This window comes from Rhopalosiphum maidis, chromosome 2, assembly GCF_003676215.2.
Source record: "Rhopalosiphum maidis isolate BTI-1 chromosome 2, ASM367621v3, whole genome shotgun sequence".
NCBI lineage: Eukaryota > Metazoa > Arthropoda > Insecta > Hemiptera > Aphididae > Rhopalosiphum > Rhopalosiphum maidis.
The window spans coordinates 77719988-77736905 of NC_040878.1; the positions used below are offsets into that span (position 1 = coordinate 77719988).

The window sequence follows — 16918 nt, forward strand, 5'->3', positions numbered from 1 at the left end:
TACAGTCTGAAAGAAAAAAAGGTAAATATTCTGATTAAATGTATTCAAAATTTATCAACTAGGTGAAATTTACACAGCTGGGCTGCACACGGATTGTGCTAATGCCTATTTAATCATTTTAGGACACCTATTAATATGGCCTCCACAATAAAATACGTTCTGGGGCTTGATTTGAGAAAAAGACAAAAGAGTGTAAAAACAATACCAATACAAAATTACCTATTATTATAATATAATAATTGGATAAATAAAAAAGATAATGAAATACTTAAGCATAATATTTAACAAAATAAAGACGATGCACCGACTACCTATTCAATGATTAAAAATTGTGATAAAGACAAACATTTAAATGATAGTTTGAAATTGAAAGTAAAATTGATAATATTGTTAAATAATTATTAGCCAAGACACAGAAAATAATGAATTTTATATAAATTATGATGATCCGGGTTAGGTAACTATGACATCTAGATTAAAATACATAATGGATGCAAGTGGGCCTTATATAAAGGATAAAAATAATCATTTTCCAATAAATGATGATGATCAGTCATCATCATTGATGACAGATATCTTGACGGTAAATGAATTTAACAATTTTTGATCAATGAGGATAAAGTTTGTATTCAGAATCCAGTACATCAAAAAATTCAATCTATTGTTTCAAATGCCTTTTTCTTTTTTTGCTAGTAATCACATTAGTAAATCCGCATTTTCTACAATAATAATAAATTCAAGATTGAAAACATTTTAATTATTTTGTTGATTAGCATGAGAATAGTAAAAACTATAAACACAATTTGTTGGAATGAAATGGTACAAATAAAGATGAGGCAAATAAAACAGTTAATTATAAATATTAAAGTATCTTTTAATAAAGCATAATATTTTGTAAACGAACACAGTTCACGGGCCACTCATGATAATTTGCTATTGAAGTATTCTACCATTAAGCACCTCAAAGAATCTTTGTTTAAATCTGTAAAATTTTGTTTAATTAAAGAACATATAAATTTCTCTTTTTCTAGATTAAATAAAAAATTAAAATTAATATTATAATGATAATTAAAAAAATACGTATTAGTTTTATTTGCAAATATGTAAATTATTGGAACGTTTATATCGGGTTAATTAAGTAGTATCTGTTCCAACTTTAAGAAACTCAAAGACAAACAGTCGATGATGTTTGAAAAAAATATAGATTCAAATTTGAATTTAAATATCTCAAACAGTTCAAACATTAATTATTACCAATTTTCCATATTATCTGCGATCATATTAAATTTAAAAATGATTATATTATATTTAATTATTGTTACCTTAATTATAATAATTTTTTACTAATATCTTTCTGATACCTATTTATTGTAGGGGGGGATACAATTAATTATATTAACAGAATTAATTCTGCTGAAGCAATAAATGTGTAAAACCTAAACTCACTGTAGTCTGTAGGGGCATAGAGCAATTGCATCTAACATAAGATTTTCGTTTCTTATATTTCGTGTCAGTATACGCAATTGCGCTTGTATAACACATATTAAAATGCTCGAAAATGTTTATTGATCGATTGATTACTGGTTAAAGTGACTGGGTATACTATATTTTATAACAATATCAGGATTTTTATGAAACGAATTATATTGTAATGTAATTGGTATTTAATTTTGAATAATTGACGATCAAACAATAACTTGTAAAATGTGAAAAGAAATTATTTATTTATTTTTATTATAACTAACCAATAAATTATCCAATAGGTATTGTAAAATATTTTGAACACAATAAATTAGTCTATCGACCCTAAACTGTATTGAGCTCAATTGGTTTATCAACCCTAAAATGTTTAGAGCGCAATTGGTATACAAAAAAGTAATTAATTATTTAAATTTGAATTCAATAATAATAGGTATATCATTGTACTTATTGGTACACAAAAAATAATTCTGTGTGGAGCTTGATCAGCCAATATATTGCTAAGATTATTTCAGGATATTTTTTTAATATAGCTATTTGTGTAATTTATTTTTCTACTGGTATTATGGTAAGTCTGATTTTACTAAACAATTCTCGATTTTCTTAAATTTTTTATTTGTTATTACCGATTATTTTGTAAAACATTGTAAATATATCTTTGACTTCTAGTTAAATATAACGGCTGTCAGAAACCATACTTAAAGTTTAATTTTGAAATATTTTTTATTGTGTACACATCGAAAAAATACATAAATCGTTATAATATACGTGACTTAAGACTTGTTTGTTTGTAGATGAGTAAATTATTTTTATAATTATGATGTGTTTGAAATGTGTACATAGTTGTTGATAAAATACATAAACACAAAATTTAACATCGTCTAAACTTTCAGAAAATAATAATATTCTTTTTTCGTAACGCAAAATATATGCTTGTGTTTTGTAGTTCTCTCAACAATAACTATGATTTCTTATAAAGTTTTAATAACATTGACAGTGATAGTAATATATATTATAAAATATAGTGATGCTGGTGACAAAGGTAACAAATAACAATGATTTTATAATTTTATATTTTGTATATAAATATATGAAAGTGATATTATGTAGCATCCATATTGTTATTATATTTTATAATTTTAACTGGTCTTATACTCTTATTATAAAATACAATAACATTTTGCAACAAAATGAACAATCATCAAATGTAATGGCTAATACGTAATATATAATGTACCTATATACAATAATTAAATTTAACAAATTTTAATTTACTAGAATTTAAAGGTAAGTAGATAGATAATTAATATTAAATTACACGCAAAGTAAAATATAATACTATGTAACATACCATATAAAAACCTTTTTAAAATGCAGAAAGGACTTAATTATTTTCCCTAATAATATTTAAGACAAATTTTTATACATACCATAATTCTAAATTATTGTATTATATTATGAAAATATGAATATTATGCGTATTAAGAACAATTATTTGTATAGTCATGACGTGTAAATTTAAATTTAATTAACAATAAACTGTAAACATGTTTATTAAGGTATAATAAAAAAAAAATTTGAATATTTTTTGTCATTAATCCTTATTATATTAATTTAATTAATAGTTTATTATTTTGTTTAGATTGCTATGGTAAGATAGTCAAATACTGTTACCAAAGACATCTAACATATTTTTATGAACTATTCTAATTTATGTTTGCGAAGTTAGCCTCTTCAACTTTCTCCTATCTACCTCACACCTACACCAATATTTTGGGACTTATTTGGAACTATTTGGAAGCAATTTTTACGAATTTCATAGAGAAACTTCGCATGTCTCTCCAATTTTATCCTATTCACCTCAAACTTTCACCAATATTGTGCACATTTTTTCCTTCTAAAAATACTCATTAACATTAATTATTTGAAAATAATTTTCTTAAATAATTTTTTTTTTTAAATATATTTAATGATTGTTAATTTTATATTTTTAATGCCGGTATATAATTTATAGAAATCTTATCGAATTCTGGGCTTATAAGTAAGTGTTTGCTGACTTAACTTTTGGAACATTAATTTCATGTTTCTTTAAATTACATGTTGTAAATTCAAATGTTGTATAGCTTGTTCTTTGTTATTCAGATAAAAGTGTTTTAACAATGTAGCTGCTTTTAATCCAATTTACAAATTAATTTACGCTTTATACTTATTAGTGTTCAACTTGAAGAAAATTAATTAACTTGTAACATATTATTTTTATAGATAACGGATTTATGAATTACTGTTATCTTATGCAATATAGTAAGTTGTTTAGTAATGATTATCTATAAGTTATAAACACGTAAAAAGTCTGAAATTAAATGCAATCATAATAATTATGAGAATGATAATAGTTTCGTTTAATGAACTATAAGTAAACCACGAAAGGATTTTTTAATAATCACATTTCATATTGTAGTGGCTCACACAGGGATATGTTGCAGGATCATATTTTCATTTATATAGGATTATTATTGAATAAAAAATTGCAATATCAATAGGAAGTATTTATAACGTCATAATAATTGATTATGTTACGACATTCGAAAACCTAATAATTTTTTTAAAATTATCCAGAAACTACTAGGTATTTTTAGATAATATATAAAAAATCACAATAGAAATGCAATAAACTATACAGGCACTATCTAACTGTGATATAACATTTTTACATTAAAAACTGCTTGCGACCTAAGAAGAATAATTTAGCTATAGTATTATGTGTAAATATGTAATGTAATCAAAATTTTTCGTGAATTTCGTTATACAGTAGAACCTCGATTATCCGTCCCCCGATTACCCGTCTTTCTCGGTTAACCGTCAGGCCACACTTGCACGGACTACTTATGCGTTGCAGTAAATAATAATATATATAATCCGAAACTTTCCGGCAATATCTACTAGATATGCGATAGGTACATATGTATAAATATATATATATATATATTATGGATGAGATAAAAACAGTTAATTGTAATAGTGATCGCATTTTGTTTTTGAGAAGTCATTTAGTTATATATTACACATGCGTTCGTTCGCGTTTTTAGTCTCTTAGTGTGCAAATATTTTAAGTATATCATAATTACTAAAAAATAATAATGAATAATATGTATGTGTTTAAAAAAAATGTTGTTGCTCGCTTAACCGTCTTTTCGGTTATCCGTCAAAGCTCTAGTCCCGAGGCTGACGGTTAATCGAGGTTCTACTGTATTTATCATTCAATTGTTGAAAAACAAACACTATCTTATGACACTAGCCAATTTATCGAAGAAAATGTTTTTGAAAGCGGTTAAAAACTGTGCATTTATTAGTGTATAAGTCCTTAGATTTTATAGGATATGTAAATATATTGATTATAACTGTTGTGAGTAAAAAAAAAAATAATGGCAGTGAAATAACTCCGTCTTAAACTCCGTCAAGTGTAAACTATACATACTTTTATGTATTGATTTTTGGTGATTTATAGTTATGAAAAAAAAAAAAACAGATTAAAATAATTATATATCCAATTTATTATTATAATATGAACCGACAAATCTTTCTGTGATGCTTTTATTAGGGTTTAGAAACCTTGTTAGTTTTGTACCTTATGAAATCTTAGCAGTTGTGTATCCTCCGTTACCTACCTATTGTTATTATTATAATATACACTACCTAGATTAGCGGGTCTCGAACTGGTACGTGGTACGTGGAAGCTCAAAGGTGGTATGCGAAGAAAATGTTTACAATAAAAACTTGAAATTAATTATTATTCTTTATTAAAATTAAATATTATTTGGTTTATTCGATACAAGCTTGATATAATACGTATATCAATGTCGTTATAAATTTCTTTTTGAGTATTAAATATTTATTTTGTAGTTCCTAGTAAAATAATATTCTAAATATTAAATAATTGTATACATTTTTAATATGAAAAAAAAAGGTTATTATAATTCAGGTGATACGTAAAAATTTTCAAACTGTATAGGTGGTTCGTGAATATACAAATATTGAAAACCGCTGTTCTAGATAATAATATGTCGGCCTATCTGTTGATTTTAAGTCCATTAATCATAATAATTTAAATAAACATGAACATGAAAATAAGTACATATATAACGATAATATATGATATTATTTACCTGTATTTGAGGTTTATTTTTATAATGAACTTAAACAAATAAAACTTGTAATGCATACAAATTACAAGCCGTGAACATGAGATAGAGTCACTATAATATAATATCAATGTCTATAATAATTAATAATACGTTATAAGAAATATTTCTATTTCATAAATTACATAGTATTTTTTGTATGCGGGTAACTTAATTAAAAGTTTACTATTACAGAAAATGCTGACGAGTATATAAGTGCTGTGAACAAATGGGATGTTTGGTTATCATATTTTAATGGTATGTTTTATAATTTGTATTGTGAATTACGTATTTTATTATTCTAACAATTATAAATTATAAAATAGATAGAATTTTAAGTTTTATTTTCTTATTTACATTGGTAAGGTACTAAGATAGTGTGGTACAGGCAGGCACGTAACCAGAATGTTTCTACTAGGGGAGTCGATAATTTTTGGCCCTTTAATCATTTTCCATAATTTTTCCCAATGAAATACTTGTAGGGGGCTTTTCCCATTCACACTCGTCATTAGGCGATATGCCATATAAAGAATTGTATTAATTTATAATTTACATTTGGTTAGTAGTTGATTAAAAAAAATGTTTTCTCAACATGACGTGTTCCTATTACAGTATTACAAAAAATTGATAGGTAGTGCCTGTTTAAAAAAAAAAACCAACGATTATCGGTATCTAAACGAATCGTACGAACAAATCTTTATCTTTTACAACAAATCGACTATGAATTTGTGGGCTGTGGCCAAAACTTTTTGTAATTTGTAAACCTGTTTATTATCTGTTGTATTTCCTTGGAATAGTTTCTTGTAATTCATATGTGCTTTTAACATCATCTATTGTAAAACAATTTTTAAAGTGTTGAGCTAAAATTTAGAATTTTTCTGGGTTGGTTCAACTTTTGTTTTTCAAATTTTAATAGGTGGAATTGTATATAATTGTTTTAGGATTCTCTTTGCGGCTGTTCATAGGCTAGACCCGAGTGGTCCAACCTTTTGTAGTTGGCGGGCCAAATTAAACTTTCATAAAAACATCGGGAGCCGCCTGAAGAAAAAAAATATATTTTTACTTATTTATATGTTGTTTTATATGATGTACAAATTATTACATTACAGATTAAGTACTTATACTTAGAATTAATTAGAATTTAGAATTAATTGATTCATTAATGTAATGATTCGCATTGTTTTTCAAATGTATACGATTATATTATGATTTTATTATAATATTATTGTCATTTTAATTTTTAATTAATAAAAAAAAAAATATTTTAATTGCTTGGTGGCCAAAAAAAAAAAAGCCTTAGAGGGCCGCCTTGGGCTATACTCTATTTTCGATTTAGTTTTGATAAGTACCTTGTAATAGTATATATAATTTATATGAGTCGTATATTACATGGTCGTCAAGTTCCTGGTTAATTCAATTAATTTTATATTTTAGATGTTTGTGATCTTTATTAGATTCTTCTTTCATTGGTTTATCCTTGATTAAGTTTTAGATATAATGTAGAGTTGAGTGATACTTGATATTTCAATTAGGGCGAATAGACCGATAGCCAATTCTAATAAACATATTAAAATATTAGATAAATTCCATACTCTGTAACTAAAAAATACTATACATTTAATAAAATTATTCGTTTAAACGGAATAAATATTTATAATAAAAATAATATTCTGATTCTAAACTTTATAGAAACTGCAAAAAAATACTTTGAGTATGCCAAAGAACAACAATGTGATAAGAATGGTAAGTATATATAATTCTTGAATGTAATTGTTTTTATAATAATTTGTATAAACAATTAATTGAATTCAACTCAACAATTGCATTACACAGATACGTTTTTTTTATAATGCTTAACACGTAAACAAATAATGTAATCTACCAAAATAATATCTTTATTTTTCATTTATTACAGATCTTCTAAAGTCTCCAGAGCAATTTTGTATTTCTATCTGTGAGCAAAGAAAAATATATAAATTTTAAATTTTAGAAATGTGAAATTTTCTGATATAATATTCTATGACATATGTCTTACATAATATATACCTACCTTAGAATGATATGAATATATTTGAGGTACACTTGGGATTGTCACCTCTCCGAGTTTCACCAGGAAAATCGGAGTACACATAAATCTACACGCTACGGGTTTGGTGAATTATTCTTCGGTTCGTCGAAAATTAGTGTTATTTTTATAATTATAAATAATTTATTCTGATAACAGTAAGTAAAAAAAATATATTAGTTCAAATTAATGGACTGTTCCACAAGCAGAGACTTTAATATTATCGAGGGTGCTTGGAAATCGATAGAATAATAATTTTTAAAACTTATCCCCCAGAATAAATTTTTGCTTAATACTGTTACATTTATCAAATGTAAAAATTGTTCGATTTTACAAACTAAATTCGATTTATTTTTCGATGAATTATTCAAAATTTGAAATAAAAATTTAAAAAACTTGTAAATAAAATCATGAATTTAATTTAAATATTCCTAAATCACTATAAGATTATTTTTTTTTTGTAAATGCTTGTTAATTCTTTTTTAGAATATTAATATTTTCACAAATCAGAACATGTATATAAAAAAAATATTTAAACTTTCAGATCCACAGAGTAAAGATGAATCGATTTTAGGTATCATTACAATATTTTATATTCAAATGTATCTTTAATATAACTTTACATTTTCACAAATTTTAGTATTTAATTTGTGTCAAAATATAATTATTAACAATTATTGATAAATACATTATTCATAATTATCCAACTCTATTATTATACTGACAATCATAGTCCATGCAATCGTTTATCATGACTGTCGAATCCTCACAAATATATATCCGATATTAGCTACTCGAGCTATCTCCTTTATATCATAATTATCCCGCTGTTGTTTTCTATTTTAATAGACCCCTTGTCTGTTTTCGTCACTTATGTCATACCATATTTTATACACTGTCTCAAATAAAGGCAACTCAGGTAGCATATAATTTCGTGCAACTTGACAAACTTGGCACTCTAGCCAAATAGGCTAGCAAATAGCTGGTACTTTAAAAATTGTATTTAGAAGACTGTAGCCTTCTCGTTGACGTATAAGTCGTGAGGTTACACCTCTATAACTAAACACATACGCGCAAGCATCCCAAAAGTTTCCTACCATTCACCGTTTTTCTACTGAGCAATCAGCATATACTATCGACATACCATTTAACCAAAATGTTACACTTTTACTTTTTGCTGACACACATTTTTTACCACGGCTTATTGAAATAATTTCAGAGCAACCATCCAACAAATTAAATACAGCAATGGACTGATTCCATCACAAATGGAAACTAAAAATAAATGCACAAAAGTCATTTGCAATTAAGGCCATAACTGAATTTTGGAGGTGGTTCCAACATTTTTTTTTTTAACAGATACTAAAATTGTTTAGTCAATAAACTATATTAATAACTAAAATGTTTCTACTTTTAAAAATTTAAAAATTCCGAGGGGAGCAGGAGTTAGGGCCCTTGGACCCAGCCTGGCTCCCCCAGTTACGGCTTTAGTTGCAATTATATTCCACCACTCTAGAGCATTTACTTATTTCAAAGTCAAAATAAACAGACCTTTGTTCCAGTATTGTATATTTAAAATAAGATAGTCATAATAAAAGGAAACGTAATATAGTAAACCTTAAGTTTTTTTTTTAGAAGCATTTACTAGCTTAAAGTGTACACCGTTTATCTTTAACTTCTAAAAACGCGGTGTTTAACACTGTTAGCGACTCCCTAAGATACCGCTGAGTAAAAATAAGATTGAGGTTATTTTTATTTGAGTCACATTATTGTGTTTAGATAGGCACACTAAATATGAGTCTTACAATTAAATTGTTTGCTTTATTTCTTTACTCTTACAGATTATGGTTCAAAAAAATTCCATTTATCCCAAATGTCAAAACATAACATCGATTTCCAATTTTACATTGATGTAGCCCTTTCTTATCGACGTTAAGGCACTTTGCTTGTGTTCTGAAGTTTAATTTTACAGAAATAACTATCTAACCTACTATTGAACCTAGGAGATAGGACATTTACATTCCATTTACCTAACTTACAAATATATAAAATCTTTTGACACATTTTTTAGATTTATCTATAATAAATTATATTTGTTGCCTATTCTACACGACGTATAACTTTAATTATTGACAAACATTATATAAATTATAAACACAACTTAAATAATAAAATGATCACGATATTATTATTGTAATCAAAATTGCCCATACTAAGAAATGTATAACCTCGTCATAATTTATAATTATTAAATATTTTATTGCATTTTTATAGTTAAACATTACAATAGTAAGGCCATACATTTTCTTATTATTATCGTAATAAATACTTTTTGTCTAATAACTAATAATATATGTATAAACAGTTATTGTGTATAATTTAATTATTTTGTAAATATGTAATAGAATTTTAGTATTTTTTAACATAAAGTGGTCCATTGAAGATGTTAATTTAATGAGCATTAATGATTTTGAGAGATAGCATAGTCATATTGGTTTAATTCAAAAAGATCAAAAACATTTTGGTATTCTTTTGAATAGTGTGATTTTGTAAAAATAAATACATAATAAAAGGTACTATAGAGTTTTACAATTTTTTTCATCATATATAAATTGAATATTATTTGTAATTCTTATGAATACCATTTAAATAATTAAAATGCTTTGAAAATTATACCAGATTCAGAAAATAATAGTATAAATTTTTTGTAAAAATTTAACTTTCTATTAACGAATTTTGAACCCCATAACATATCAATTTTATTACCAGAAATCGCTTTCGAAGTTGAAGATCAAAGTATTTGTTTTATATTAAAATGAGATTTAATGTCTTTATAAACAAACAATTATTTTATTGCAACTACATTAATCGCTTTTTGTACAATTTACAAAAATCAATTACTAAAACAAGCAAGCTATTGATATTTTTTATTAGTTGTAGAATTTAAAACAAAACTAAATATATGATTTTAAACAATTTGATTTGTTGATTATTTATGATTATAAATTTACAGATTTTTGGTGTAAGTTTACTGGTTGTATACATGTAAAAAGAATTTGTTATATACCTACTTTCATACTATTAAAATACATTATATCTTTTTATTACAAATAAAATATATAGTTATTATTATTGAATGAAATAGTAAATTGCTACCATCAATAAAATAAATAGACAGATTCTTATACCATTCAAAATTGAATATTGCATATTGTTTATTATAGTGTATTTATAGTTTGGTACATATTCACTTATATTATTCTTTTTATTTTTTATAATTAAAACCAATGTTAATGAAAGATCAATTTATACCAATTAAACTAACATAATAAATATTTTGTATAAATTAGACTTTCTAATAACGTTTTTTGAACCTCATAATAAATCAAATATATCAAATTTTACCAGAAATAACTCTCAAAGTTGAATGTCAAAGTATTTTTTTTATTTTAAATTGTGATTTAATTTATTCATAAAAAAATTATTTAATTACAAATACGTTGTAATAAAAATAAATTACACAAACATTTAACAACGATTAAATGTATGACTTTAAATTATTGGGATTATCAATTATTTATGTTTATACATTTACAGATTTGCAGGGTAAGTTAACTTTTGTATACATGTAAAAATGTTTGTTATATATATATATATGTTTATATGTGTATTTTAATATACTGTTAAGACACATATTTTTATAACAAAAAAATGTATTTATTTAACATAATATTAATTTAAAAATAATATATTATTATTGAATGAAATACTACATCTTTGAAAATTAATAACCAATAAACGGTATAAGAATACCGTTCAAAATAACATATTATTTATTATAGTGTATTTATATTTTATCGTGTGGTACATATTCACTTTTATTGTTCTTTTTTATACTGCTTGGGCAGTACAGTTAATACAATACAAATTTATTTTTGTTCAACATTTTATAAATTAAATAACTGCATTTTTTGTTATGTGATTTAACATATTATTTAAAATGATATTGCATATTATCTAGTATTTAATAATATTTACAATTCATAACACTTATCAACTAATTACGTTTATAAATTCACAGCTATTCAATGTAAGCTCATAATGATTTATTTACTATGCTAATTCACATATTTTACCTAACTAATAACAGATTTGTACTTCAATTATAAAGTTGAATTTAATATTGTTCGGTCGACTCTTAAAGAATAAGCTCAAATTTTATGAACACAAAACCAAAAACAAAAAAATGTATTCATATAGATACTGTGAATATAGATAAAATGTCTTAGAATACATTACTATGCAATTCTGAAATATTAATTTAATACATTTGTATACTATTTTTAGCATGTAAAAGTAAAATATACATTTATTTTTATTTTTTTTGTATTAAATATTTTTTATTTTGATTAGTAATGATGGGAATGTATTTTAGTAAAAATATGGTTCATAAAATATCTCAAATTTAGAATTTACTATGAATATTTCAACAACAGTTATTAGATACTTTAAACTTATATTTTTGTATAAATCTATAAATAGTAAATTATTAACAATATTATTTATAAACAATATTTTTTATTTAATCATAAACTTATAAAAATCACACAACATTAAAGCGTTCTTTCCCATCAAAACTTACCAAAGGTCAAATCTATAATTATTTTCAATTTTTGAATTTAATAAAAACTAAAAATGTTTTCAAATAGATTCAATAATTAAAACTGAGTTTACCGGTATGTATAAAAAGTAGATATATTTTTATGATAAATATTTCTAGTTAACATAAATAAAATATTTTGTACTAAAGAATAACAATACTGTAACAATGAATAGTAACAGAAATTTTATAATATGCTAACATTGTATCATTATTTCGTATAAATTCACAAATTTCATTTTCGACCCCATTTTATTGTGATAATATCGACATTTTATAATTGAATATTCTATTAACAGATTTTTTATTTTTTCATCCACTGTTAGTTCTTAATAAATTATAAATATAATAAAATACATGCTTAGAGTACTCACTACTTATACGACAAGACAGAAAAGGTTATTAATTTATTATTTGTTTATTGAAATAAAATTGCAAAAGGTTATATTTATTAAATTCACTATAACTTGTTTTAAAATTCGTAGTGTAGCAATGATTTACCAAAATTTGTGTTTTTTTCACCTTTTTGGGATAGTTAAAATGATTCTATTTTCAATAATGGGAATGATTCTTACATAAAAAAAATATCTATATCAATATGAAATCTTATAGATTATACACGACTTTTATATGATTGTTATTAATTATTTTGTATTTACTAGACAATCCATACCTCAATATCGTGATGATATATAAAGAAGGTAAGAAAATTATTATATAACTTTTTGTGCATACTATACTTTAGTTTGATAGTAGTTTGACTAGTTTGAGTCATAAAAACCTAATAACTTTGAACATAGCCAAAAATTATAATTAATTGTATTGTTATTTAATTTATTAGAGGTTTTACCAGACAACAAAAAAAGTAATAATAACAATGTACAATTTAAATTATATCTTATGTAAAACTCAATTCATTACTTTTCTTGGAATACTATGATATATGTAAACTATTATTAGTACTGCGATAGTTCTAGTATAGCATATATTTAACAAAGTATATTTTTATTGTTACAGCTCTTCAAAATAAAACTAATGATTTTTTTGGTAATTTTTATTTCAAAATAGTCTTATTCATGATTGAAATGTAAAATAATATATAGAATGTAGTTTAAAATAACTCGAGTGAAACTTCTATAATTTTTTTGTTAAAGGCTTATTAATGTTATTCAGTGGCCTACGCAGGATTTTAGCATTGTACTTGATCTGGGTTTCAAAACAATAAGTTATCTGGATTTTAGACTTTATATAGACATGGTATACTGCAAGGCTTTGAAATCACTTGGATTTATTATGTGAACTGCTCATTCCTTTAGCAACGGTTTATTCCTCAAGGTACTCTACTGCGCTTTGGTGAGTAGTATTCTGGAATATGGCAGCGTAATGTGGGATCCCAATACAATTAGTGGCTTTCTCCAACTTGAACGTGTGCAGCGATGGTTTTTTAGGTTCACTGGTTCTTTATTAAAAATCCCTCATGCCCAACATGATTATGAACACCTGTAGCTACAAGACTCGGTTTTAATTCTATGGCTGATCGCAGACATTCACTTAATCTCCAGTTCCTAAAAAATATTTTTCTGGTAAAACAGACTTACCTACCCTCCTATTCCTGATTAGTTTTAAGATACCTCAACGACCTGTCCGACATTCAGTCCCTTTTTCCATTCCACTATCCTACACAAAGTATATGTTAAATGGACCCATTAGGCGTATCGTGTCCATCGCCAATATGGACCCCTTCATTATAAATAGTGTAATTAATAGTGTTGAATATGAATCTTAGTACTGTAAATTTAGCATTGTTATTGTGAATTATATTTGTGCTATGCACTATTGTTAAAAGGCACAGTCCGTAAATATTATTTAAAAAAATAAAATAAAATAAAAAAATATTTTTTGGGTAACACGAAAATTCAAAATTAACTTAATTGAGAATTTTAAGAACAATATACGTTGATTTTAAGTTAACCTATATACTAATGAGTTAAGTTAAATTTAAGTTAATTAAAACAGCGAACTAGTAAATTAAGTTAATAAGTTAAAATTAACTTATCTTTTAACTTATTAACTCGTTAATGCCCAGCTTTATTATACATATTATTAATACATAATATTATGAATTAAAAGTAATTTCACTATTCAAATCATTCAAACTATCTACCAAAATGCAGTAAATCCTTTGTTTTAGATAATCAAAAGAGATACTACAAACATCTAAAGGATTATATAGAAAAAATGAGGAATAGTACGTATTATAAATAATAAAATAATGGTAAAATATTACTCATCACACATTTTAATTTGTACAATATTTTATTAATTTAAAACTATAATAAATCTCCATAAAAATATATAGTTACAAAGTACCTGAATATACATTTGTGTTGGAATTTACATCAAAACATACAAAGAATAATAATTATAAAAAAAATTGAAATAAAGATTTTTGAGTTATATCTATTATATGATGACTATTATTATATTATTGGCTTGTATTGATACACTCTGAACAATATAATAAATTATAATATAAAATCCTTTATAACTAACGGAAAATATCATATTTTTACCGTTTATCGTCTATTATGTATAATGCATTATAATTTATAATATATTACATTATATGCATTAATAACAGTATATTCAGTTCATTTTTAATAATTGTGAATTAGTTGTTCAGTTGCAACACGTCTGAAAATATGGTTAGAATTGACTCATGATTATATAATGTTTTGCCCCATAACTTTGCATGTATTTTTTATTTTTATTTCAAATTTCAATATTATTATTACATATTATATTCAATTTCATGATCCTATGGTAGTCATTTACTTCATATTATAAATAAGACTTAAAGTAGAGCTAAATAATAAAAACATAAATATTTTTAGAGAAACTTAAAATTTAATCTTGTTTTTTATAAATTTTTACAGCCGCACCACAATTGGACATAAAACAATATTGTAAAATACAACATAGTCCCACCGACGAGCTTCTAAAGGAATATGACGTCGATAAAAATAATCTTTATAAATAGTTGTATTGTAATGTTATTTAATAAATTGCCTTTCATTGTATTTTAAATTATATAAAATTAAGAAGAAACTACTGAATTCAATCCTGGTGTGCTTTATGTATGCGTCAAATGTAATAAATGATTACCGATAAATTATATATTTAGTATCAATTTTCAATTCAAATATATAATATTTAGAATAGGAATTAAACAACATTAATTTATTAAACAAACTTTTATTATTTAATATATATATTTATTATACACATGCAATAAAACATAACTAGTTTTTTATAAACTTATAAATAATCGTATAAAAAAGTAAATGATTAAATTAATACGTCATTAAAAATCAAAAAAAATCAAAAAAACACACTGCTGTATAGTATCTAGTGGATATCTGACAATTTTATTTCTATAGTGTTAAAATTGATGTGTTTTGAATAATTATAATACAACAAGAATCATTCAGATTATAACCAAAAATATATTGTTACAATACTTTAAATATCCAAAATTGTTAATAATTATGAAGAAAATAATAAAAATTAAAATTGTGTAGAAAAAATTCATTATATATCATGCGTTTTATACTTTTAGGTTGCAATAAAAAGATCTTTTATGGAACCTATTGTAGTAAATGTTAAGTTAAATCATACACTCGTATACGTCATAAAATCATTAACAATGTTATTATTGTTTTAAGTTATTAAACTCATGTTTTTTTTATTCATTACACTAATTTTATTTAACACGAAGAATAGAAAATTCGACTAATATTATTGATGTACCTAATACCCTTGTAGTTAATATTCTAGTACATAAACAATCAGTGTGTTACATAAAATGTAAAGACCTATTTCGATTCGCAAAATTGGCAAAATTAACTATTTTAAACTGTATATTTAAAAAAAAAAAAACATTTTATTTATTATATCAAGACACACGCATACATAAATTCATATTTATATTATTTTTAGATTTATTTGTACACATTATAGTATATAAATTATAGATATAACATATATTATAGATAATATTATGAATGAAAATAATTTCACTATTCAAACCATTCAAATCATATACTAAATTGTTGTATTGTTGTACAATCCTTTGTTTTAGATAATCAAAAAAAAAAAAACACTACAATTATCTAAAGGAATATAAAATGAAAAATAGTACGTATCCTTCTTAAAATCATTTATAATATTATTTATTTTTTACTGTTAAATAATAAAACAATGGTAAAATGTTACTTTTTATATATTTTAATATGTACTATATATTGATTTAAAACTATAATAAATTTCCATAAAAATATACAAAGTACCTGAATATACATTTGTGTTGGAATCTACATCAGAACATAAAAAACAATAAAAAAATAATTTCTGAGCTATATTATGATTGACTTAATACATTCTGAAGAACATTATAAATTATAATATAAAATCCTTCATAACTAACCGCAATTATCATATTATTACATTTTATAGTCTATTATGTTTAATGTACAT

General features: G+C 23.9%; 1 protein-coding gene across 1 annotated transcript; it reads left to right on the forward strand.

Annotated features, from left to right (window-relative positions):
* Window positions 1-2435: 2435 nt before the first annotated feature.
* LOC113552603 lies at window positions 2436-15422 on the forward strand. Its single transcript, XM_026955456.1, has 14 exons — window positions 2436-2521; window positions 2758-2766; window positions 3122-3130; window positions 3494-3520; window positions 3742-3780; window positions 5853-5915; window positions 7347-7400; window positions 7573-7611; window positions 8267-8296; window positions 13045-13083; window positions 13224-13247; window positions 13400-13429; window positions 14574-14630; window positions 15319-15422. The coding sequence occupies exons 1-14, from the start codon at window positions 2443-2445 to the stop codon at window positions 15420-15422; spliced, it is 603 nt and encodes a 200-aa protein (XP_026811257.1). The 5' UTR covers window positions 2436-2442.
* The last annotated feature ends 1496 nt before the right edge of the window (window positions 15423-16918 follow it).

What these genes read in the sequence shown, in the direction of transcription:
- LOC113552603 (XM_026955456.1), top strand. Translation starts at nt 2,443, where the DNA reads ATGATTTCTTATAAAGTTTTAATAACATTGACAGTGATAGTAATATAT. An exon ending in CGTGATGATATATAAAGAAG is followed by an intron (nt 13,084 to 13,223) that starts GTAAGAAAATTA and finishes TTAATTTATTAG; the next exon opens with AGGTTTTACCAGACAACAAA. An exon ending in TAAAACTAATGATTTTTTTG is followed by an intron (nt 13,430 to 14,573) that starts GTAATTTTTATT and finishes CCTTTGTTTTAG; the next exon opens with ATAATCAAAAGAGATACTAC.